The sequence below is a fragment of the Apis florea genome, unplaced genomic scaffold (genome assembly GCF_048593485.1).
Source record: "Apis florea isolate Af1SG1 unplaced genomic scaffold, ASM4859348v1 contig_3158_pilon, whole genome shotgun sequence".
Lineage (NCBI taxonomy): Eukaryota > Metazoa > Arthropoda > Insecta > Hymenoptera > Apidae > Apis > Apis florea.
This window is the reverse complement of record NW_028256713.1, coordinates 5,491,103-5,515,218: the sequence shown is the minus strand read 5'-3', so window position 1 is coordinate 5,515,218 and position 24,116 is coordinate 5,491,103. Positions and strand designations below refer to the sequence as shown.

Here is a 24,116-nt window from a genome sequence, read left to right as displayed (position 1 = left end):
GCCATAATCTTCTGGAAAGGAAGGCCGCGGTTCACGTGGTCCGCGCGAGAGTCGAGCTCCTCTCCATAAAGCAGAGCGAATTCTCGTCCGTTCTTGCAGCCCGGATGATCGCCTCGTTTCGTGATTGCACACGCGCTGGAAAATGATCGTAGCCGGCCGGCCACGAAGACGCATCGCTCTTCTTTGCTCGGTCCTTCTCTCCTTCCCCTTTTTGTCTTCTTTCCTCTCTTCGCGCGGCCAAGAAGCGTTTCTTTTAACACGCGCAGAGATTTTAATTTAATCGCGAGGATTTTATTTCGATTCGTTTCAAGGGATGGTTCTTCGATGATTCGAATTTGACAATTAATTTTTAACCGCGTTTAATTGTATCTTGTACGGGCACGGAATGAGCGCGTTGCTGCCACTTTTTAACGTTTATTTCCTTGTTCTCTGAATTATTTAAATTTTGTTAAAGAAAAGGAATTTCAGATAAACTCGATTGCACGAACGTCGTATGCGAGGAACAGCATGGACGTAGGAAACGTAGACGTGTCTCTTTCGATCAAGTTATAACAAACGATAATTGTATATCGAACGTCAAATTTGCAGATTTTATTAAGTTTCGAAAATTTTCCCGATAAACCCAATAATCCCTTCCTTATCAACTCTTCTATTCTGAATAATCCGTGAAAACTTATTAAAATTTTAAGATTCACCTTATATATCCAAAGATTAATCAACACGTAACGATTTCTTTTCTTCTCTCGTTTCGTAACTCGCGTATTCCCACGTATTCTCCCGGCCTGCGCCTCTCAAATCTCACGTGTCAAATCGTTTTCGTGTACGGGTTCGTTCGAAAAAGTATCGAAATTACGAATTCTCGATCGGAGGCACGCTCGCGGTTATATTAATCAATGTGGAAATGTGGGTCGTCGTTCCAGGTGAAATTTCTTCAGCTGTCGAACGAGCATCGGCCCAGTGTCGTGGAAAAACTGCTCGGCGGTAGTCACCTCTCGTTTCCCTTCTCGTCCGCAGCCGCCAACTTTCGTAACGAGCGAAAGTGACGCGTGCGTATCAACGCGTTTTGTCCAGATATCCGACGCCTCTCGTTCCTTCGTCTTTTTTTTTTTTTTTTTTAAGATATCGAAATTAAATTATCCTCGCCAATGATTATACACACTTTTAAAAATTCTCTTAAAGTGTATTTCTTTCTTCTTTCTTTCGACGAGAATTAGAGAATTGGATTATTTCGAGATATCGGTTGAAATCGGCCGGCTTCCGTCCATCGGCGGGACCGATTTCCGTGGAATAATGGATCGTGAAAGAGGCGCGCGCCGAGGTTCATTAACATATTTCCAAGGAGAACGATTCCACATTGAAGGAAACCGTTGCGGAAAACTCTGAAAAATACTTTTTCCCTCGCGTACGTTCGTTCGCTTTCGTTTCACAAGTGCGTTTGTTATTGTCGAATTATATATTCATCGCGCGATTTATGATCGATACTGGAAGAAAGGGAAGGAAAGTGGGCGCATTCGCTATTTTTTTCCATTTTTCGAGCAATTGAATCTCGTCGGATAAGGGCTTTCCAATTAATCGAGAAGATTCTGCAACGATCGTTTCGTAATAAGATCGTAAGGTCGAAAAATTCGTGCTCGTTTCATACGTTTTCTCCGAGTGCAAGTGAATTTTTAGACGAAACTCTGAAAACCCTTCTAATCATCGCGGTGTTATTAATTTCTTTAATTTCCTAATTTTTTAATTCCCTCGATAAGAACATTATTAATATATTTTCGAGGAATTCGATTTACGATATCGTAATTATATAACGAGAAATTCCTTAATTACTATACTTTCGTCCATCGTTTCCGTTTTATAATACCGTATCTTGGCCAATAAGAGGGTTTTCATTTAACTGGAAACCCATCTCGATACCCATTTCACAATATCGTATCCCCGACCGCAACGACTTTCATCTATCGTCTTGATTCCTCCGATAAGCGAATCCTCTACCAATTTCAAATTCTTCTACGATCGATTGCGCTCTAATCGCAACGATGGAAAATTTTCCAATTCCCTTCGATCCTTAAAAATTCCATTTTTCCTTCCCCCCTTCGTTCTAATCGAAAATTTTCAAAAGTTCGACATTTTTATTTTAAACTCTGAAACGATCTTCCATCTCGAGCCATTTCTTCGATCACCTTCGATTTCTTGCGAACATTGGACGGGGAACGTAGCCGTGCTCTTGATGAATGACCGATTTCAGATTCCTCCAAGAGATATTGTGCCCGCTCACGTGACTTTCCTTTCCACCTGAATGGCCGCTTCTGTTTACCTTTCTCTTTTCCACGCGAGAACCCTTCTCTCTCATCGCTGGCCCCTAAATCTTCCTCTAAACATAATAATAGAGTTTGAAGAGGATCTGGCGTGCAGCCGCGTTGTTGGAAAGTTTGATTAGCCCCTCGGAGAGGAGGCTGGAGAGAGGGTCGTCCACGTTCCACGAACGACGCGACGGGAGATTGGTTTTCGTGGTTGGTATTCCGTTTATATTTTCTCCGATACGGAGAACTTTTTTAATTATAATTATCCCCCGTCTTTTTTCTTCCTTCCTTTCGTTAGACGAGGATCCAATGGATATCGGGTGGATAAATTAGCGAGTTGACGAGGACAGATACGTATGAAAGGAACAAGGTGAATAGGATTTTTATTATATCGTCTCTTCTTTTATCGAGGTTTAACGCTCGCTCGCTCGCTCGCTCGCCCGATCTGATATTACGGATAATCGTATTTCTCTCGTCTCGCCGGTGTATGGTTATATATATTTCTCCTACGTGTCCGCCTACGATTAGACCAGGCGACGAGAAACACTGGGTAGAAAGTGTTTGTACCCGATAGAAATAATAACGACGTCGGAAGTTGGATGCAACGTGACGAAACGCGACTCCTTTCGGATTCGTATTTCGGATATCTCTCGATATGAAACGATATATCGACGTCCCAGTATCTTACTCTTACGATCTCCAATGGGGGAAGGGAATCGATTTTCGAGTCGGAAAAAAAAAAAAAAAATATCGTCTATCTATCTATCCATCTATCTACGATTAATCAACGGCGTAGTTTCGCGAAACAAAGGAGTTGTTGTCGAACTAAGCCAATCGTTGCTTATTGTGTTGCAGGCAACGAGAAAGATTTCAAAATGCGGATACCTGTTCGTCGCCCCGGGCTGGGACTTCTCCAATCCGCTGAATCGCACCAAGGTAAGAAAAATCCTCGGTCCAATTGAAAATCTTTATCCTCCGGCGTTTCATCACGCGCAGTGGTTGTACGCGGTTTATACGCGTTGAGGCCGCCGCGGAAGCGACGGTGAAACGATGGAACGGCGGCTGAGATCGGAAATGGTCCGCGTCTGGGCCATCGATCACTTCCGTTCCGATGCCTCGGGCCACGAGCTACGCGTTATCGACAGTCTATGATCGCGAGATCGTGTTACAAGATCGATCGAACCGCACAATTTTCTCATTATCGAGAAAGCGAGGATAACCGTGCAAACCGTGCCGATCTTCTTCTTCCTCCTCCTCCTCCTCCTCGACGCGCTGAAACGATCGATACGATTTTTCCTTTTCGACCCATTTCTCCCTTCGTCAAACTATGGAGGAATTGCGAGAAATCAAACGTGAAATCAATTTTCTTTCGTTCTTTTTTTCTTTTTATGCAGAAGAAAGAATTAGTAGAAATTAATATTACGTCGATCGGCCAACAATACACTTTCCTGTTGGGTGTTGAACGGTATACAGATTCTCTCCAGATTACTCTCAAAATGTTGAAACGATCAATTTTTATTTTCCCTTCCTCTTCTTCCCCTTCCCTCCCCTTTTATCGATCTATTTTCCTTCGTTGTACCGTCAAACTATGGAGGAATTGCGAAAAATGAAACCATTGAAATCAATTTTCTTTCATTCTTTTTTTCTTTTGATGCAGAAGAAAGAATTAGTAGAAATTAATACTACGTCGATCGAGAATAATTACAACTCTTTCCTCCAGTGTTGAACGGTATACAGATTCTCTTCAGATTTTTTGTTCAACGTGTCGAAACGATCGATGCAATTTCATTTTCTCCCTTCTTTTCCCTTTCTATCGATTTCCCTTCCTTATATGTGTTCAACCTATGGGAGGAACTATTGCGAAGAAAAGTTAGTGGAAGTTAATATTGTATCGTTTTTTTTAAATGTTAACGGTCGATCGTATATACAGATTCTCTCTTTTAATTTCCAACTTCTCTCCAGAGAGAGTTTCTCTCTCAACATGCTGAAACAAACGATCGACGAGATTTTATTTCCTCCCTCTCTCTTCTCCCTCCACCGACCATCAACGCCAATTTCGCTCTACGAAACACGCCTTTCGTTTCAACTTCGATCCACAAACTTCGTCCTCTCAACACGATCGATTCAATTTTATTTCCCATTAATGCCCGACTTCGCTCTACGAAACACGCCTTTCGTTTCAATTTCATCCACGAGTCTCCCTCCCTCTCTCTCTCTCTAGATATTCCTCTCAACAACTTCCTCTGAAACGATCGATATAATTTTATCCTCCTGCTTCTATCGACATCACAACAATTTCGCCCCCAACGAAACACGTTTTTCGTTTCAATTTCGTCCACCAACTTCTTCGCCAAGATCTTCTTCCTTTCTCAACACGATCCTTTCTCGAAACGATCGATGATACACTTTTGTCTCTTCTTTCTTCCCCCTCCACATCAAACACGCCTTTCGTTTCAATCTCGTCGAGAGCGATATATAACTTCCTTCCTTCTTTTCTCCAGTTTTGCAGTGAACTTCTTGCGACCGTCTACGTGACTGCGAATTGTAAACAGTTCGATCCGCCTCTTTTTCTCTCCCTCTCTCTTTCCTCCCCCCGATTTTGTATTTACGATCGACGGATCGGTCGTTCCTTCCTTTCTAAACTTTCTCCCGCGACGCACACCATCCTTGACAACCGAATTTTTAGCCCCGTCCTCGGATCGATAACACCCGATTTCCTGTCTCCTTCGCTCGACTCTCCTGGAATCGGTCGCCGCCACCTCGTCGAGAGTCGTTCGAGGCGAGCTTATCGCCGAGTTATTTTATTATATATTAATTTCCACGAGGACGCTCCGCTTCTCTTATCTCCACAAGATTCCTCCTCTTTTCCGCGAGTTTGTCGGTCGATTGGCTTCGAAGAGAGAAATCGGTGTCCTCGAATCGGAGATATCGGCGTTGGTTGTCGCCGATATTATGCTCGCTTCTGCAAATTGAAAGTTAATAACTCTTTTCCAAGATTAAATGTTTTACCTTTCGTTCGTCTTCGATATCGATTGGGATAAATTGAGGATTCGGATGGAATCGAGAAGGGATCTTTTTTAACAATTAATCGATATCGATTTTCGCTTTATTCGCTCCAATTTAACGAAGTAAACGGAATTAGGAAGTTGAGCTTGCGTTTCTAATTTCTTCTCTCTTCCTTTCTTTCCTAACGTAAGTTTGAAATACTACACGTTCGAATTATCGCACGTTCAATGTTTTTCGAGTCGAGCTCCCATTCGATCCGGTGCTGTTCGGAAACAATTTCCTGATCGAACCGTCATCACGAGGGAAGAGTTATCGCGCAGCTCGAATCGATTAGAGGCGCGTATATTGTTATTATAGTACACGCTTCGAGATTCGATCGGCGTGAAGAGCGAGTTTAAACGATCGATTATCGAATCGAGGGATTGTCGGACGAGATTGTCGGGGAACGTACGAGTAGAAAGCGGTTGTTCCGTGTGACGGCCGTGTTTGGCCTCGATCAACGCGCACTCTCCCTTGATTTCCTATGACAGCTGTCACTGCTCTTCCGCCACGTTTTTTCTTTCTTTCTTCTCTTCTCTTTTTCCCGCGAATAACAGAGATTCGGATACTGTTGTTGTTGTTGCTCGAGTTCGCCTCGAAGAACACGGTTTTAGAACGCGGAAACCGTGGAGGGGCAAGGTTTAAATCTTTATTATACGATTGTGGAAAAGTGGACACCTTGATCCCGGTGTCGTTTTCATTATCATGGATGACTCGTCATTTATTGTTTTTCCATCCATTGTGCAACAACATTGCGTAATTGTACGAGGAATGGAACGAGTCCAGAGGAAGGTTTTTTTTTTTTTTTGATTTTTATTATTATTATTATTATTCTTTTTCCTTATTTCACTCGCGAAGAATGATATATGCAAATATGCAAGAAGCATATTTGAAACATCTGGAGAGAAAACGAGTGGATATATACGTGGAGGATAATTGATAATGTTGTTGTGCCGCTATTCATTATCGCCTCGCTTATAATACTAACATTTACAATAAAGCGGGATGCAATAAAGATATCGCGGAATCGAATTAAGGAAAAATTGTTTGTCCCATTCCACGTGGAAGGATAAAAATTTACAACAAATTTAATTTTCGCTCGAAGCTGGGAAGAGGCAAGGAACGAAGACATGGGGGAGAGGAAACGAAGGAAAGGAGACAAAGGAGAGACGCGACGAGACATTACAAAATAGATAAGAATAAGTTTGCATAACCGCGCGAAAAAATCCCCATCCCCGAACGATTCGAATATTATTATCTCTTACGTCACAAACGGCCGTATATCATGCCGAAACGCGCGGAGAGAACGTTAAATTCCAACGGTTTAGAGCCCTATCCATTCCATTAAATTACTCTCATTAAATGCCAGCGAAAAGGATGCCTGTATTATGTAATAACAGCTCCCCTGATTTATCTCGAATTCGGACGTCGTTTCGTTTTCTAATCGACCGCCTGGAGGTGTAAACGCCTCCAATTATTCCTCCAATGTTAAAGAGAAACGTGCAACGTATACACGCTGATTTCGATCAAATTCAAATACGAGAGATTTCGTCAATTCTTTGAGAGGAATAATCGTATCGAAGGGAAGGAAAAATAATAAGAAGAATTCGTAGGAAGACGAATAATGTCGATATCTTTTTTTTTTCTACGAATATTTCGAAAATATTAATGTTACGTTTGAAAAAGACACGTGTCCTTTTATTTATTTCACTACATTATCGATCGATCATATATATATTCGACCAATTAACTAACTCTTGTATAAATTTATATTTTTTTTTCTACGAATATTTCGAAAGTATTAACGTTACGTTTGAAAAAGACACGTGTCCTTTTCTTTATTTCATTATCGTCGTTATCGATCGATCATATATATATATTCGACCAATTATTTTTTTTCTAGGAATATTTCGAAAATATTAATGTTACGTTTGAAAAAGACACGTGTCCTTTTATTTATTTCACTACATTATCGATCGATCATATATATATTCGACCAATTAACTAACTCTTGTATAAATTTATATTTTTTTTTCTACGAATATTTCGAAAGTATTAACGTTACGTTTGAAAAAGACACGTGTCCTTTTCTTTATTTCATTATCGTCGATATCGATCGATCATATATATATATTCTTTTCGAGAAACTAAACAACCGACCAACCAACTAACTAACTAACTAACTAACTCTCGTATAAATTTCATTCGAAATCAGTGTGTGCACGTATACATTGCCTTGTTAGGGACGGGATCGTTAGAAGGGCGGGATAAACGAGCGGCGGGACGAGACGAGACAAGAAGAACCCGGAAGCCTGGGAATCGGCCTCGAGTCGTATTGTCGTATCTGGCCGGTTGGAAACTATCGTCGAAATTACATCGAGCGAGCCTGTAAATCTCGTTCGTTTCACCGCGAGACGTCGGAGAAAGTGAATAATTAGAAGGCGCCTTAAGGCTTTAAAGGCCTTTAAAGAGTTAAACGACGAAACGGTGCGTAACAGGCCGCCAGTTCTTCTCCCGGCATCTCAACAACACTCCTTAATTAACTGGACTCTTTTGTTAATTCGCGTTAATTCACGTAGATTCTTTAATTCACCCGTTTTTTCTTCTCCCTTAGAACAGGATAAATATCGATCGAAGTCGAAAACTATTTTTCGATCGAGGAAGCGTGGAATTTCAGGGTCGGTCGTTTTTTTTTAAAGTTAAGTAAAGATCGAAGATGGAGAAAACACGTTGCGCGTAACGTGTGTGTCGTAATCGAGTATTAACGAATATTGCAAAGATGGCCTCGCCTCGTAAAGAGATAAGAGATTTCATCGATAAGGTAACAATCACAATATTTTCCATCGTGTCACGATTTCTCGATCTTTCGAAACCGTTTTTCGAGGCTGAATCTCTTCCGTGTTCTCCTTATATATTTGCTCGAATCGTGCGTATTAAAGGGTGTTTATTAAAAATTAAGCTCGAAAATTTTTACCTTTTCCTTCAAAAAAATTCAACTTTCGTACGTAGAATAACATCCCATTAATTATCCATTCGTAATATATTACACACAAGATAGCACGCGATACACGACAAATTTTTCAAGCTCGAAAAACAAGGTTTTAAACGAGAAAATTATACAATTTTTTTTTTTTTACACATACATCCATGACGTCTACGATAAATATCTAAATTTAATCCTTTCGAAGACAAGGTTTCTTCAACGAAAGAATCCTATTGTCGCGCGTCAACTTGTTTATTTTTTCCACGTTTGAATTCTTCCTCAACAAGCTCTCTTACGTATCTCACCTCACCCTCAAATACATCCTCCTCCCTTTCGCAACCTACTTTTACTCCAACTTCCTTCCTGTGTATCGCTACTTGTGGACCACCTTGCGAAACCAACCAGTCGTTCACCAATTAGTTGCATAACAATAATGACGCGGTATGTGCGCGAGGAGAGAAGCGCCTGCCAAATCAGCATGTCGACGCATCGTATCGACGTACCCCGATGTTTGTCAACCGATTTTCGAGCGCCGACGATCGTTAAACAACAGGCGTAATAATCGCGGTGCTCCTGTTTCTTTTTTTTTGGGAACACCAAGTTGCGTTACCAAGCACACCGTCGTTTTATTACACAATGGCATGCACACTTTTGCGCGTGGTTGTACGTGGCGGCTCATTGCGTAACCGGCGTGTCTCATTGTTAGCCTCGAGAAGTGTTTTGTGAGGAAACGCACGAGGAGGAGAGCGCGTTATCAGGTGAAGAAAGAAAACGAAAACGCTTTCCTTTTGTCGGCTGACCCGCCGTCCCATTGCGGCGTATTGTTACACGCGCGGTAAATGAATTTATTGTATATCAAACGTGCACCGATCTCTCCTCTCCTCGTTCGATAACCGCTTGTTTTGCCCTTTGATCACGCGCTTTGATTTGACTCGACGCAGCACTTTTATTAGAACGCGGAGAAGTATCGATCGAGTTTTTTTTTTTTTTTTGGAAAATTCAGAAATTTTGTCCGATTCTGCTCCATGTTCGTTTAGGAATTCTTTTTTTTTGTAAAAAATGAGGGAAGGGGGATTGGAACTCGAATATATAAGTAAGGCGAAATTATTGAAATTGAATCGTGACCTCGATCGATGCTTGAAACTGTGTTTTGCTGAAATACGTAGAAAAAGGGGGTCGAAAGTGGAAGTGGTTTAAACTTGCGATTCCGATACGAGTCAATTTTGATCGGCGTGACGAATTACGCGAATAATATTCGAGATTAAAAGTGGAATCTACTTACGTCGCGCGAGATTACGAACGTAGGCTTAATCTGGATGGCTTCTGAATGCAGTTGGACTTGTAAGTAAATTGGCACGGTATTTAGGTCGCGTCTGAACCCGTGTTGTCTTTAACTATTTAAAATTTACATTATGATTAATTGTTTGCCGAGGCACGTTTGACGTTTTGCCTGCATATTCAACACGTCTCTCTTTCCAGATCTTATCGGTGTTCGAAGACGAAAAAGAAAAAGAAAAAAAAAAAATGAAAGAAAAAGAAAAGAAAAATGTACCGCGTGACTGATATTCGTAGATACGAATTTTACTTTAGTGGCTGCACACTTTTCGCGAACTTACGAATAAAAATTCGTAAAAATCTTCGATTCTCGCCGCTGCTCGTCGCTCCAAAACGACCCCAATTAGACCCCGGCAAAAGCCACGGGACGAGCAAACTCGGATCTAAATCAAGTCTAGAACCGTTTCGGTTCAGGCTATTTCCAATCTGGGTTACGCTTGCCTCGCGACTCTCGTTAAACTCACTCCTTCTTCCTTTCCTTCCAATTGTTGTGTTTCGCATCCTCCTCCTCTCCTCGAAAACGTCCACGAATTGTTGCAATACAATCATAGCCCGCCTCCTCCTCTTTCGATTAGCCAATCATTAGCTTAATTCGTTTCTGGCCTGAATGGACAACTCGAGTATAAAAAGTTATTTTCCCGGAGAAGAAAAAAAGAAAAGAAAAGAAAAAAGGAAAAAAAAAAAAAAAGAAGAAAAAATCGAGGCCGAGCGTAAAATTCCTGGAGTAACGTTAATTTGCATCATAATGCCTCGTGTGTCTCTTCTTTAAGATCGTAACCGGTATCTTTCTCTCTCTCTCTCTCTCTCTCTCTCTCTCTCTCTCTCTCTCTCTCTTTCTCTCTTATTACTATTCTTCTTCCGATCGGTTCGTCTCCTTTCGATCTTCAGATTTTTTCCCTTCTTTCTCTCTTCTTCTTATTTTTTTCTCTTTTTCGAGGAAACGACGACAAGTGGCACGTCCCTAATGGTGCGCTTTCACTGGCTGAAAATGTGGGAGCCGCACAATGAAGGCACGACGCGTGGCTATACGTGGGTAATCATATTAATTTGTAGAAAATCCGGAGCATCGGTTATCCGTGTCGTGTTTCAAGTTTCGTTTTTTTTTTTTTCTCCTTTCTTCTCTTTTCCCAAGCCACCGATCGTCGAGGACGTTGTCTCCTTCGACAGTTGGGTTAAAACGATCGGTTTTTGTGCCTTCTGTTAATTTTAATACAAAGTTTGTCGAAACGGCGTTAACATTTCGGGCTCGGTGGAATTCATCGATTATTCTCATTAATTTTTAACTTTTCCCTTAGCAGAGGTTCGTTCGGATGATAAGATTCGGAAAACTGGCATTGGAAAAAATTTCGACGAATTTGGTATTATTTTCCTGCGATTTTTTTCACGAGTGTGTCGCGCGGTTGCGGTGGATCGCACGTTACGCAATCGGAGATGATGCACGCGAGTAAAGAACCAGAACTGTGAAGTTGATTCGATGATTTCTGTATCGCTGTATGGCTGACTCGCGTTGAAAAATGACGCATAATTTTTTTTCCCCTTCTTTTTTTTTCCTTTTAACGCAATTTCTGCGACTGTTTTACGTAACACCTCTAATGCGATGTAAATACGATACATTTAGATTCCAGAGATAAGTTCAAGCGATGAGATAAAAACGTAGCCTCCCCGATCGCTTTTATTTGTTAAAATTTCATACAATTTTCACGCCGTTACGTTATCGCCGAAACCTTCGAATCAATCGATTCGCTTTATCGAACGATCTTTTTTTTCTCCCATTCGCAGGATTAATTCACGTAAACAAGATAGAAGAAATATAAGCTTGCTTCTCGTTTATTCCTCTCGTTTACGACGAAAATTTCACACACACAGAGAGAGAGAGAGAGAGATATTTAAAATTACAAACGAATAATCCACAAACGATGCCCGTTAAAGAAAAAGAAACGACCGCCATCAACTACGCTCTTTTATCCAGTCTTTTTTCCACCCCGCCCGAAATTGCAGGCATAATCCCTCCTCCTCCTCCTCCTCCTCTCATTCGAAAGGAATCTCCTTCTCTCCAGCATCGAGCGAAATCGTGCCATAATTCCACGAGAGATTATCCCGATGGAATATAAAAGGGCGGATCGTTGGGTGGACGGTCGGGTCCAACTCCGGCTATCGAAACAACTTTACGAGCTTTTAATTGAACAATATCGAATGAAGACAAGTCGTGGAGGGCGGCTTCTCGCGAGTTCTTGTTAAACATTCCTCCCTTGGACGGAACTCGTGCACGTTTGCTCGCGTGAGGATTTAACGAGCGTATTCCTGCCATAACGAGCAAACGTTTGGTTCACGAGCGCGGGACATCGTTGTACAGTCCGGGACATAATAAGATCCGTGGACGATTTTTGTCGAGCTTTGAAAAGGGAAGAAGAAGAAGAAGAAGAAGAAGAGTAAGAAGAAACTTGGATTTTTTTATTATTGTTAGGTAATTAACGGATGTCAACAAGTTTCTCTCTCTCTTTTTTTTTTTTTTTTTGTTTTGGATAAGATAGCGTTCGTTAAATTTCTTAGCGAGCATTTTTTCCATCGTCAACGCGTGTCGTCGAATTGAAAAGAACTTGAAACGAAATTAAAGGAGAATTAATATTTCAACGATGCAAACGAGAGAATCGAGGCTCTTATATTCGCGAATCTTTCTCAGAGAGAAAAATTTGTTTTCGAAATTCGTTATTCGGTCAAAGTTTGGCGCACGATCTTATAGCGTCGACTGTACGAGAGCGCGGCTTAAGGCCCGCTGCAGCAAAATGCATTTGCTTATGGCTCGCTCACGTACGCCCGTATAAAACGGCGTATTATTCGCGAGTTATGCCCCGTACGCACGTCGCTGCTTCTCTCTTCTCTCCTTCCTTTTCCCTTTCTTCTTCTTTTTTCCATCCTTCTCTCCACCCTTTGTGACCCACTCGGGCCTCTTAAAGCCCGAAGACGGCCCTTCCTGCACGCGTCGTCCCTTTCTTCCTCTTTTTTTTTTTCTCCTCTCCCGTATTTTTCTTTTTTATATCTTCCTCGTCGTCGCCTCGGCGCCCAGGCGCAACGTGCGACACGTGCAAATGCGGCTCCACCCACGCGCTCCACCTAATCGATGCGTTCATTGTTCGCACGGTGGTGGTGGGCTTGTTTGCTTTGACGAAACACCGATTAGTCGGTGGAACGAGTCGGTGGAAATTATGCCTCGCGTTTGGAATTTCGAGTTTGCGACACGCGAGAAACGAGAGAGGAAAAATTGTTGGATCGACGAGGATTTGCTCGCTCGTGGATGATGGAAAGATGGAAGGAGGAAGGAAATTATGCCTGTTTGGAATTCCGAGTTTGCGACATCGCGAGAAAGCGATCGGGCGAAGCTTGAATACGCCGATGTAATAATAAATATCGGTGAAGTTTTCGAAAGGAGAGAAAAATTCTCTAATCGTTATTTGTTTCGTTATGTAAGCTCGATTGAGTATCGCTTGCCTGGCTTGTTTGTAAAAACGTCGATTAATCGAAGGAAGAGTCGTAAGAGATTTATGCTTCTCTGGAATTTGCGACACTCGCGGGGATCGATTGCGAAGAAAACATCTCTGTTTACAAAGAATTATCGAACGATGTGTCGACGTGTGAAGTTTCGAGAAAGGGAGAAAGCTAATCCAATCGTTTCTTTGTTGCATTGTTTCTTTTCCAACGAACGAAATTACACCACGATATATATATATATGTCCAGATCTTGGAATCAGAATTTTCCTCATCCAATCCAATCTAATCCAATTTTCCTTTTTCAAGGAGTCAGTTTTCACTCCTTCATTTAACTCCAATGTTTATCCTTCGTAGGAATACGAAAAGCCTGGCCTTCCTCGCCTCCCTCGGAGAAACTGGCAGACTCTTTGAGTTTGACGAAAATTGTAAGAATCGGAATTCGTGGCCAACCACGAGTGAGTCGTTTGTGGTTCAAAGTCGGGCGGAATTTCGAGCGGCAGAAGTCGGGGTCAGACGAGTGAAACAAAGGTCCGGCAACACGGTGCTCGTTAATTATCGAACGCCGCGAGAGAAAGCAGATCCTAGTTATTTATCCGATCATGGTTTTCGTGAAAATCTGTGATTCGTTGACGAAAAACAGAACCATTGCGTGGTTTTACGCGAAATTTTAAAAAATTTTTAAAAGAGAAACTAGATGGTCGAATTCATATCGTCTCTATCGAGGAAATTTCGTTCAACTGATTGTTCGATTATCGATTTCTAGTAGAAGAAAAAAGTGTTGAACGCATTCACTTCAGAAGCTGTTCGATTATTGACACGTGACTCACTATGTACGCGAACGTACATAATACGTACGTAATGCATTCTCGATAAGAAAGAAAGAAAGAATTGCCAACTACTCTTTATCTATATACGAATAATAATATTTATAACAATTTTGAAATTGGAATGGAAAACGTGTCTATAAAGGAGACATAACTCGACTCGAGGAGTTGTTCCCGTGTCGCGCTAGATTTTATACGAGTTTCATGGAAATCGAGATAATCGGCGAGGAGTTGGGTTCATCGTCTCCTCGTAACTCGATATTTTCCGATCGTGGGGTATAGAGCACGCAGGGTTTCAGGTAAACGACTGCCACGAGCGGTGCACGACATTGTTTTATCCAATCAGCGAAGAACGAGGAGAGTTTTTAGCTTCGTGTACCATTCTGTGTCGATATTTCTACGGAACGGAATATTCGGCTCTCGAAATATCGATCGATACAATTTCTCCATTCTTCCTTCCTTTTCGCCATCAAAAATGTTCAATCGATACACGAATTTGTAAAAGAAAAGAACGAGTTCAATTTATAAACCGAATTTTCCTTTATCGGAAATTCATTTTTCTTTTTTTTTTTTTTTTTTTTTTTCCATTATAGAAACTCTTCCCCTCTTGCCATATCTAATCTTTTAACTCTACACGCACACACACACACACACACACACGCGCACTTCGTTATAACGGCGGCGCAAAAAACTAAATTTAGACCGATCCACTTTTCTTCCAACGTATTAAAATCGAACGATAATAGGTTCGTAATGGTTGGTCGGATGGAAACATAAACCGACTTGATTTACGAACCATACAACGGAGAAACTCTCGCGTTCCATTGTCTGAAAAAAGCGCGGGAGAGGGGGGCGAGGGGGAGGGGGGAAGGGAGAAGCGCGAAAGAAATTGAACTATAATCGGGGAGATTTATATCTATTGTATCGTGCAGCCTGGCACCGCCATACCAAACATCGATATACGGTAATTACGGAAAATATCGGAATAATTTCACGACGATAATTGTTCGTTCGGGGCCCGTTCGCGATTTTACGATCATGTTGAAATGGATCGATACGATTATGTGGGGGTATCATTTAATACGCGACACTGCGCCAAATGATCCGCTTCTCGCGTGTTCCATGGCGAGCGTTTATGTCGAGATTCTCGCGACGCGATTGATCCCGATTTTCTTTCTTTTTTTTTTTCTTCTCTCTCGATCCTCGACCGATTATCGAGTAAATTTTCAACGCGACGTCGTTCGTTGATCGTTCACGATCGTTTCGATCAACCTAATATTATATATATTTGAAAAGAAACGAGAGGAGAGTAATACTTCGATGGGAATGAATTCGAATTTTCAATTTGATTGGACTGGCGTTTTCGTACATCGTCGCGCATAATTCGTGGAAAGGGAAGAGTCGCGATCATCCGGACAACGATCCCCCCGGAAAGTGAAAATGCCAAGCTTTGGGCCCTTGCTCGAGCCAATTACGGGGACTTTATTCATCTGCACGGCTTCGTCGTGCCACGGCTACTCGATCGGATTACTCGAAATCCATTCACGATCCCTCGTGAATATTTATTTACTTCCACCAGGATGAGAATATCTCTTCGCCCGCAACTTTGTTGATTAAAGAAGGGTCGTGGATCAAAGGAGGATCCTGTTCCTCCTTCTCGACTCGTACAACTAAACTGATCTTCCATTTGCGGAACGAGTTGAATTTTCCCGATCGTTGTTTAATCGATCGAAAGTATCTTATTAAGCGCAACTTTGTCGAAAAGAATTTTTACGTCGTAATCAACAGCCTCCCTGTAATGAAATGTATTTAACATAACGTTTGCAAGTTAAAATGTATCGCGTGATAAAAATTTGATACTACGAAAACGAGTGTAGAAATCGATGTACGATGTTAACCGTTGGAATCAACACAAGTTTTTCGTAAATAATTCGTGAAATTATTTTAGAAATCGCGATAAATTAATGTAACTCGGTGTATCTCCATCGTGTTTTCTAAATTTCTAATTACCCTAATTGCTATATTTTTCCCGCGATCCTCTTCTCGCGCGTTAAAGGTGTTGATGAGCGCAGGTGGACAGGCAGGCATATTTCTACAGTTGGTGTCGTTAAGCTGCCAAGGACACGGTCTGTTTCCACGGTCTGGATCCCGGTTTTCTACGAGGCGAGCAACGCGCGTTGAAGCGGCGCTATTTGGCCACGGCAAAATGGCCACAATGTTGGAACACGAGTCGTGAATTCATCGTCTCGGTACCTCGATGCCGCCTATTGTTCTATGAATAGAGACTCTCTAAGGCCTATCTCCTCTCCTTTCTCCGCACCTTTCACCGAACAAAAGCGAAGAAAAACACGTGTTTCCAATTCCCGTGTGTTGATTGAAATTTGAGAAATCGTCAACTCGAATAATTTCTCGCATTGGACGGAATAAAAAGTTTCGACGAAAATAAGAAATAAGAAGAGGAAACGCGACGATTGTGGAAAGGATTCAATCGGGAATGGAAGAATATAATAATTCATTCCCCCATTCTTCAATTTTATTTCGACGAAAATAAGAAATGAGAAGAGGAAACGCGACGATTGTGGAAAGGATCCACAAGCGTTCGTTCGGGAAGAACATCGGTGCTCTCGCGTATGAAATATCGTGACACGCGAGCCCTGCCACCACCTACCACTCAGGAAAGAAGATCGAATCTGATCTCGGGTAATTCGATCGTGAAAAGAAAGGGACGGAGAGAAAGAGAGGCACGAATCGCTGGAAACGCGTGATATCGTTTGAATCCGCTGTCCTCCAAATATATCCTTCCCTCTTCTCCAAGAAATTTCAAAATTTCTCAGTCGAGACAAATCTTCTCCAACCTTTTTAAATCCCGTATAAAAACATTTCGAAGTGGAAAATCGAGAGGTGAAACTTCATTGCTTTCCACGAGACGACGATTCTCATGCCCTCCCCCCCTTTGTCGAAGAAACGAGCCTCGACCTTTCCGCGGGAGGAAATTCCGCAAGAGGATCGCGTAGAATTCACGCAGTTTTCCCTCGAAAGGGAGGAGGGCGATTAAATGAGTAGAAATTTCATGGTGCAATCGAAGTACGTGTTGGGATTTCTGTGGCATCGGCAAAAACGTGTTCGTTAATACGACACGATGCCTTCGGTCTCCGGGACTCGGTGACTAGTTGGATCGGTAATTCGAGACGGGAGAAGTGGCAAGAAGACCCGGAAGAGCGGCGCAGAAGAAAACCCTCGTAACAGGGGATCGCGGTGAATGGCGTACGATCCGATGTTATCATCTCTTTGTTGCATCGCCGACTTCGCCTCGAACCGTTTCCAGAAAATCCGATTCTCTGGCCCCGCGTCCTCCTCGATCGATCAAATTTTACCATTTCGTCCTCGACAAGTTTGATCGAGTCGAGTTATATTTATATTTTGAGTAACGTTACACATTTTTCATTTGTATGGATCGATCAGAAGATTGATTTATTAAATCAGGCCTTGGAGATGATCTTTTGAATATAATTAGAGACTTTGGAGTTGGACTTTTTTTTGCACAGAGAGAGAGAGAGAGATGTGATAATTATCATGTCGATTAATACCGAGAAGATTGGAATTAGTAAATTTTTAGAAGGGAACGAGCGAGCGAATCTTGTTTTTCAAAAATGAAAAAATATTCCTTCCTCTATGCTCGTATACTCGACGGGGGGAGGGTAAAAAGTTGGGTGACAAGTAGAAAATGATACGGTAGGGATAATTCCGTAATAACCTTAAGAGGCGAAACGATTTTCTCCAGACTATAATTCGAGAGCATTGAAAACCGCCTCGACATGTCGATATTCCTAATCTCATCGTTGAATCCCTGACTTATTATTAGCAACAACACGCCGGTGTACCGGTATGCGGTGCCGTTTGCTTATTATAGACAGGAAATAGACTCGAATAAGCTCCGATTAGCAGGGCATTGACTCGGCAACCAAGTCCTAAATTCGTATCCATCTGAAATGCACGGGCTTTGATATTTATTCCCTTACTCTTATTCGTTGAAACATCTATCGTTCGCCTCTTTTTTTTTTTTTTTTTTTTTTTTTTTGCATATCGAACGATTGGATATATTTATTGGATATTTCGAAAGTGTTTACACAAAAAGTGATCGAAAAGAATTAACGATGCTATATAAATATTGTTTGGGCGTTGAGAAGATAAAAAGGGGGATAAGAAACGAAGAGAGAGTCCATACGAACATTATTGGAATATTAGCGATGAGGATATATTTGCAGAAAGAAGAAAAAAGGAATAATCGAACAAGTACTTCTTAAAATTCTTTCGTTCGAAGATCTATTCTACTTCAAAAATCAAAATAGCATTTATTTTTTTTTTTTTTTACTACTTGTATCTTTATCAATACAAAACAAGGGAATTACGAAATCTTGAAGCCAGTTGTAATTCCATTTCCAGCAAAGTACATTGTTACATTATTATCTCGTTCCGAAAACATTATTAAACACGTATCCCAAAAAATCGAGACGATCGAGAGCATGAAACGTTAACAAACAAAAGTGCAAAAGCAAAATTCTACCGATACCGTCCATTCCAAAAGAAAGAAAAAAATCAAGCGTGGAAAAATAAGAAAATAAAAATCGGCGAAGATCGGGTTTAAGAGATGGCCGAAATCCGCGCACACATTCCCATGGCGAAAAAGTGATGGACGAGCGGAGAGACGGTGCGAAAGCGTTCCTCTCAAACGATCGGGAAAACGACCCCTTCTTCGATCGATCCCTTCGACGAAAAGGGACACGCGCGGATCTCCGCCGCTTGTAATTGTCCATACGTTTTCACCGTGTTATCGCCACGGCTCCATCTCTCTCTCTCTCTTGAATTGCGCGATCTATCGCGGCACGTACCTCCGGATCCGATTCGCCTGCTCGTCGATCGTCGATTTACGAACCCGGCCGGGGCGAACCGCAAAGGATAAACCGTTGGAAAGCGTTCCCTCCTCCCGTGAGAGTGGGCCTCGGTCAAGAGTTGTGCGAGAGTTGTTCGTGTGGAGATTCGAAGCCGGTGGAATTGTGGGAAGGGAGAGGAGGACGGACGAGAGAGGCTCGGTCTTCGATTTCGCGCCGATCGGTGAGAAGATCGTCGATTCTTGTTCGAGCGGATTTTAGGGAATTTGGATTTCTTCTTTGAGAAGAAAAAAAAAGCCCATGTTGCACAGAAATTTTTTTCCATTTAAATTTGAGAAAATTGGTTTATTTCAATCAATGAGGATGTAAAAAGAAACAAAAATAGTCATTAAGGTTTTTGATTATAGGATGAGATTTAAACAGTCCCATTATGTGTCATGTGAATAGTGTTTGTTGTAACTTGTTTAATAGATGGGATGTAATTTAATGTAATTGTTCAAACTGGTACGAAAAACTGTCCCACTATGCACTTTTGCGTGAAAAAAATTCCTCTCGAGTGGATTTTAGGATCTTAATAATCGTGATTGCGATTTGTAGAAGAAAAATTCGATTCGAAGATTCGGAACGAGTCAATCGGAGAAATGATGGGATTTCGAAGAAGAATTCAAGAGAAAGACGAGAATTCTTTTCTGTTACGGAAACGATGAAATTGCGGATCGGCCAGATCGATGAATTTTTCCATTACTCATTTTTAAGCGCCTATGATTTTTCACGTCTAATGAGACAGGGTGAACGTCGTGGCCAACGCGGATTTTTCCCGCGTAACCGCGATCAATCATGCTTTGAACCGGGTATGGAAATTACATCTGTGATGTGATTAATGAATCCGCCACGATCGAAGTATAATCCAGGATCCTCCACGAGCACATTCGTGTAATAATATTAAGCGGAAGGAAAATGGTAGCCGGATAATTGAAACCCGCGTTTTCCTGGGGAAACGATTCTTTCTTCGAGTTTTATCGATTATGTTTCTGCCTGCATCGAGTTAACGCTTAAGCAGACTTGGATTTATACGTTTGGAATTTTTTTTTTTTTTTTTTTGTACAAACTTTGCGCATAATTTTCCGTTCGAATATTGATTGCAAATCGAAGCGAAGCGAGGTAATATCAAAAACGAAGATGGAGTAGAAGAGAAGAAAACTGTTGGGAAAACAGTATTTTACAACGTAAAGTAATAATGAGAGAAGGAACGACGTACATCACAATTTCTTTTACACTTCTTCTACGATCCTTTCTTCTTTCCTTTTCTCTTCTTTTCTTCCATTACGTCCTACTTTCCTAACAACTTTCTCGCTTTAATTAATCGCGATCGGTTCTTAATCGGATTAATATGCAAGGCCGACGTTGCCTAAGAAACGATCTCAACGCGTCATCAATTTTTCCCCCCATTCGACAAATGGAGCGTTCGTCCCAATTTGAAATCGAAACCGATCCGCCCGATGCTTTTCTGTGTCTCGCCAGGTGGAAATCTAATTAGCATACCGTACCGCTCTCTCGAGATCCCTCCTGGATAGGGAGCGCTGTCCCACGACCGACCAAGCCGTATGATACGCCATGTGAAGCGTAAAAAAAAAAAAAAAAAATAACACCAGAAAGAAGCGTCGAATCACCGATCGTTGATTTTTCATTTTATCGATTCACTCCCATTATATTAATATCACCTTATAGCTGCTAGTTGTGCATCGTACAAATATTACAAAAAAATTTTTCAAAAAACATCGCCTCGAACTGATAGATCGGCTGGAGTTGGACGAAAGTTGGAGAAAAGATCGTTGGAGTTGCGAAGGAATTTGGCGAGCAATCGAGGCAGAGACAACGGCGTGAAAGGAGGAATGGTGGAAAGAGGAGGTGCGCGTTAGGTGGCAAGTGGAAAGCTCATGATGGAGCGGTGCAAGATCGAGCGGGGCCGATAACAGGATCGCAGTAACCTATTGCTGCACCGGCGTGATGCTGTTGTTGCCGCGGATCATAATTTGCACTCGCGGTGGGCACTTGTGCCCGCCACTTGGGAAACAACCGGAATGCCGTGAGAACTCGAAAAAAGAACGCGTTTCAGAGATCCCTTGGTTGGGGAACGTTTTGCCATTTGTAATGGAAGAAGTTAGCAGGCAGACAACAATCGAGTCGGGTTAGTTGGCGGTGAATTGAGGTCCACGTCCTCGACGAGGATCGGATTTTAAAATTCACTTTCGTCGAAGGGTGTCGAGGAACGGGTGAAAATTGAAGCGAGTTTGTCTCTCTGGATTTTGCTCGCACGGACATTTCTTGGAGCGGGTGTCGTTGAAGGTTTGTCGCTAGGTTTGTAGTAAATATACTTTTTAATTTTTTTTAGAAATTAGCGGAGTCGATTGGCTTGGATGACTCCAATTTGGAGCGTACATTTTTGCAAACGTTTTCACAGAGGCGAGGAAAATTGTTTAGGGGAAAGAGGTCGTAATTTCAGCAAGAGGTGTTATAAGAGGATTGTTTGTAAAGTTTTTTTCTTTCCTTTTGACGATTAGATGTATAACTTTTTGTTGTATTGCTCCGAAGCGTAATATTTTTTGCATTATTACACGATAAATACATACAAGGAGAATCGATTTCTCTCGGAACTTCTCCAAGATAATTATATTCTCTATTGAAAATTTTCCTTGACATTTAGCATCAATGTCGGTAGTCAATTATTCAACCAACAATAACCAACGAAACAATTTTAACGCGGTAAGATTATTACGCGTCCTTAATTAATTTCCGATTTCTCTCAACCGAATACTTTTTAAACGAGCACACCAGTTCATAATTTCGGCCTAAAATTAACTATCAATCTTCGAAACTCTATTCTCTGACCAACAAATACCCTCCCTTGCTACGTAATCATCATCTTCTCCAATATCTCTTAATATTCGACGATCCCTTTTAAAGATTACAAATTATCCTCAAAATTATGTCATACCTGTTGTTAAATAAAACTACGTATGAAAAAAATATATATATAACAAACGCTTCTAAACAATCGCTTTTCTTTCTCTCTCACTCGTCGATGCTACTCGCGTCGCCAATGCTAATATTGGCATTTGTTTTACAACGAAACAAAACAGCGCGCACAGAATAGTCGTGTGCTACCGGTTGGAAATTGGAAAGCCCCCTCCTCCCCCGCAATGGGATAATCGATATTTCAACCGCGGTGACGCAACCGTGGGTCCATTTAGTCGTCAAACGCCATTTCACGACATTCCGGGTAAAACAAAGTAGCGAGCAACCTCGACGTTGCTCAGCTTGTTTCGCAATATTCCACGTGCCTCCGCTGCACCTTCGCTTCGATTTATCACGAGGCTTGGTCTCTCTCTCTCTCTCTCTACGCCGCTTTTCCAGCCTCGTTTCTCCACGGTCCAACTCCGTGTTGGCACGGAGTCGCTCGTTTAACGGAGCTTTTCGCTAATCGCGTATGCGCGCGCTCGAGATGCCCGCCGTGTGGATTATCTGATCGAGGAAGAGAGGGAGGGAGGGAGGCCTGTCCTTATCGAGGTGTGTCGAGCGGACAGGTGGCGACGAGCACGCGTGTCCCAGCCGTGGAAATAGAACGACGTGGAGAGAGGCTCGTGATGGTATGAGGAATATTTTTAGTTCCGTGTTCTCTTGAACGTGATACTGTCAACATTCTCTTTTCGAATCGACGATTTTTGTTTTAATAGCGAGGGGATAGGGATGGATTTTCCGAATAATTGGAAATAATTGGAAATAATTACGATTCTCCTCTTATCTTGTGTATATATATATATATTATATATTTTAGAATCACGAGTTTATTAATTCAATTAACACTAAACCTACCGACATTTCATGTATATGTCTATTCCTACCATGAGCGATCAAACGAAGAAAAAAAAAAACATTTGTATCTTGTATATAGAAAGAGATTTTAACCAATTGGATTCGTAAAGTAAACGATACAGAAAGTTGTGAATATTGAAAAATGGGTTACATTATAGAAAAAGTCGATATGGCGATACAGTAACTTTGTGTACGAGAAATTCTAAACGAAATTTCAAAAACGATCAGTGGTAGGTTTAGTGTTAATGAACGGAGTGATCCAGAGGAATCGCGAAATATTGATTATTATTTGACGAATTTACGAGACCGATTATCCTCGCTATAAATAAATAAACACACACACAGACAAAAAGAAAGAGATATTGGGATTTTATTAGGTCGAGGTTGACGACGGTCCAATTAAATCGGCGAGGAAATAAAAAGAAGGCCGCCGGTTGGGAAGGTGAGCCGACGAAGGTGTCCGCAGGGGACGAATAATTGAAATATCGAAGGCTAATTGAGCCAGCATCGGCTGGAACGGTCGGGATTAATTCGGATCGAATAACGGTAGCGAGGAGGAGGAGACGAGCGGTTGGAAAGTGGTGGCCCGATACTCTTTTCGACCGATATTAACGAGTATTAATTAATTCATATCGCGAATGACATTTATTTGGGCCACTAACGGATTACGGCTCGAAAGGGGGAGCGCTCGCTTTAAAAGGTGAGGCGACACAACACTGATAACCGTTAACTCTCTGCTTTAGTATCAATTGCTCGGTTACGCTCTCGAGTCGAATACACGATGATTTTTCCTGTAGTTTTGTTTTCGAGCAATTTGAATATTTTACCGGCGAGAGAGACGCCGGTATAGAATAATCCATTTTCTAACGGAGAGATGTTTCGATTCGGGTTGATCAACGGTTGAAACACGTTTATCCTGTTAATGCTTAATTAAAATTAGATAGATTATCTGATTAGCGGATATTCAATTATATATCTATATATTGCTTCGAATATACGTTTACGATTTACGTTTTAAATTTTCACTAGTACTTTTGCTACCACTACTCTGATAATTTAGAAAGAGTTTATATTTGGAGCGTACCTCCTGCTGGCCTTGAAAATAGCGAATTTATTTAAATTTCACGGTTCTTAATTTCGTTTATGGTATCTTGTTCACCGAATCAATTTGCAATTCCTCCTCCATCATCATCGTCAAGATTCTCTCATCCAAATCGTAGCTCTACCGAGTCTTTGCGATCCACTAACCCTGTTTACGAAGTTCCAAGATTTCAGTAAGCTTCACGGTTCTTAATTTCATTTATGATATGTCGTATCATAAATAAACTTTCTAAAAAAAAAAAAGCCTATTCGAATTAATTCGCGATTCTTCTTCTTCTTCTTC

The 24,116-nt window shown here is 41.5% G+C and overlaps 1 protein-coding gene across 6 annotated transcripts in view; it reads left to right on the top strand.

Moving 5' to 3' along the window:
• osp (myosin phosphatase Rho interacting protein outspread) overlaps positions 1-24,116 on the top strand; it is a 184,306-nt gene that overhangs the window by 49,015 nt on the left and 111,175 nt on the right. For all 6 annotated transcript variants that reach the window (XM_086909668.1, XM_086909666.1, XM_086909664.1 and 3 more), the window contains exon 2: positions 3,153-3,233. In XM_086909668.1, coding sequence (XP_086765794.1) covers positions 3,153-3,233 — 81 coding nt within the window. The remainder of the gene's footprint in view (positions 1-3,152; positions 3,234-24,116) is intronic.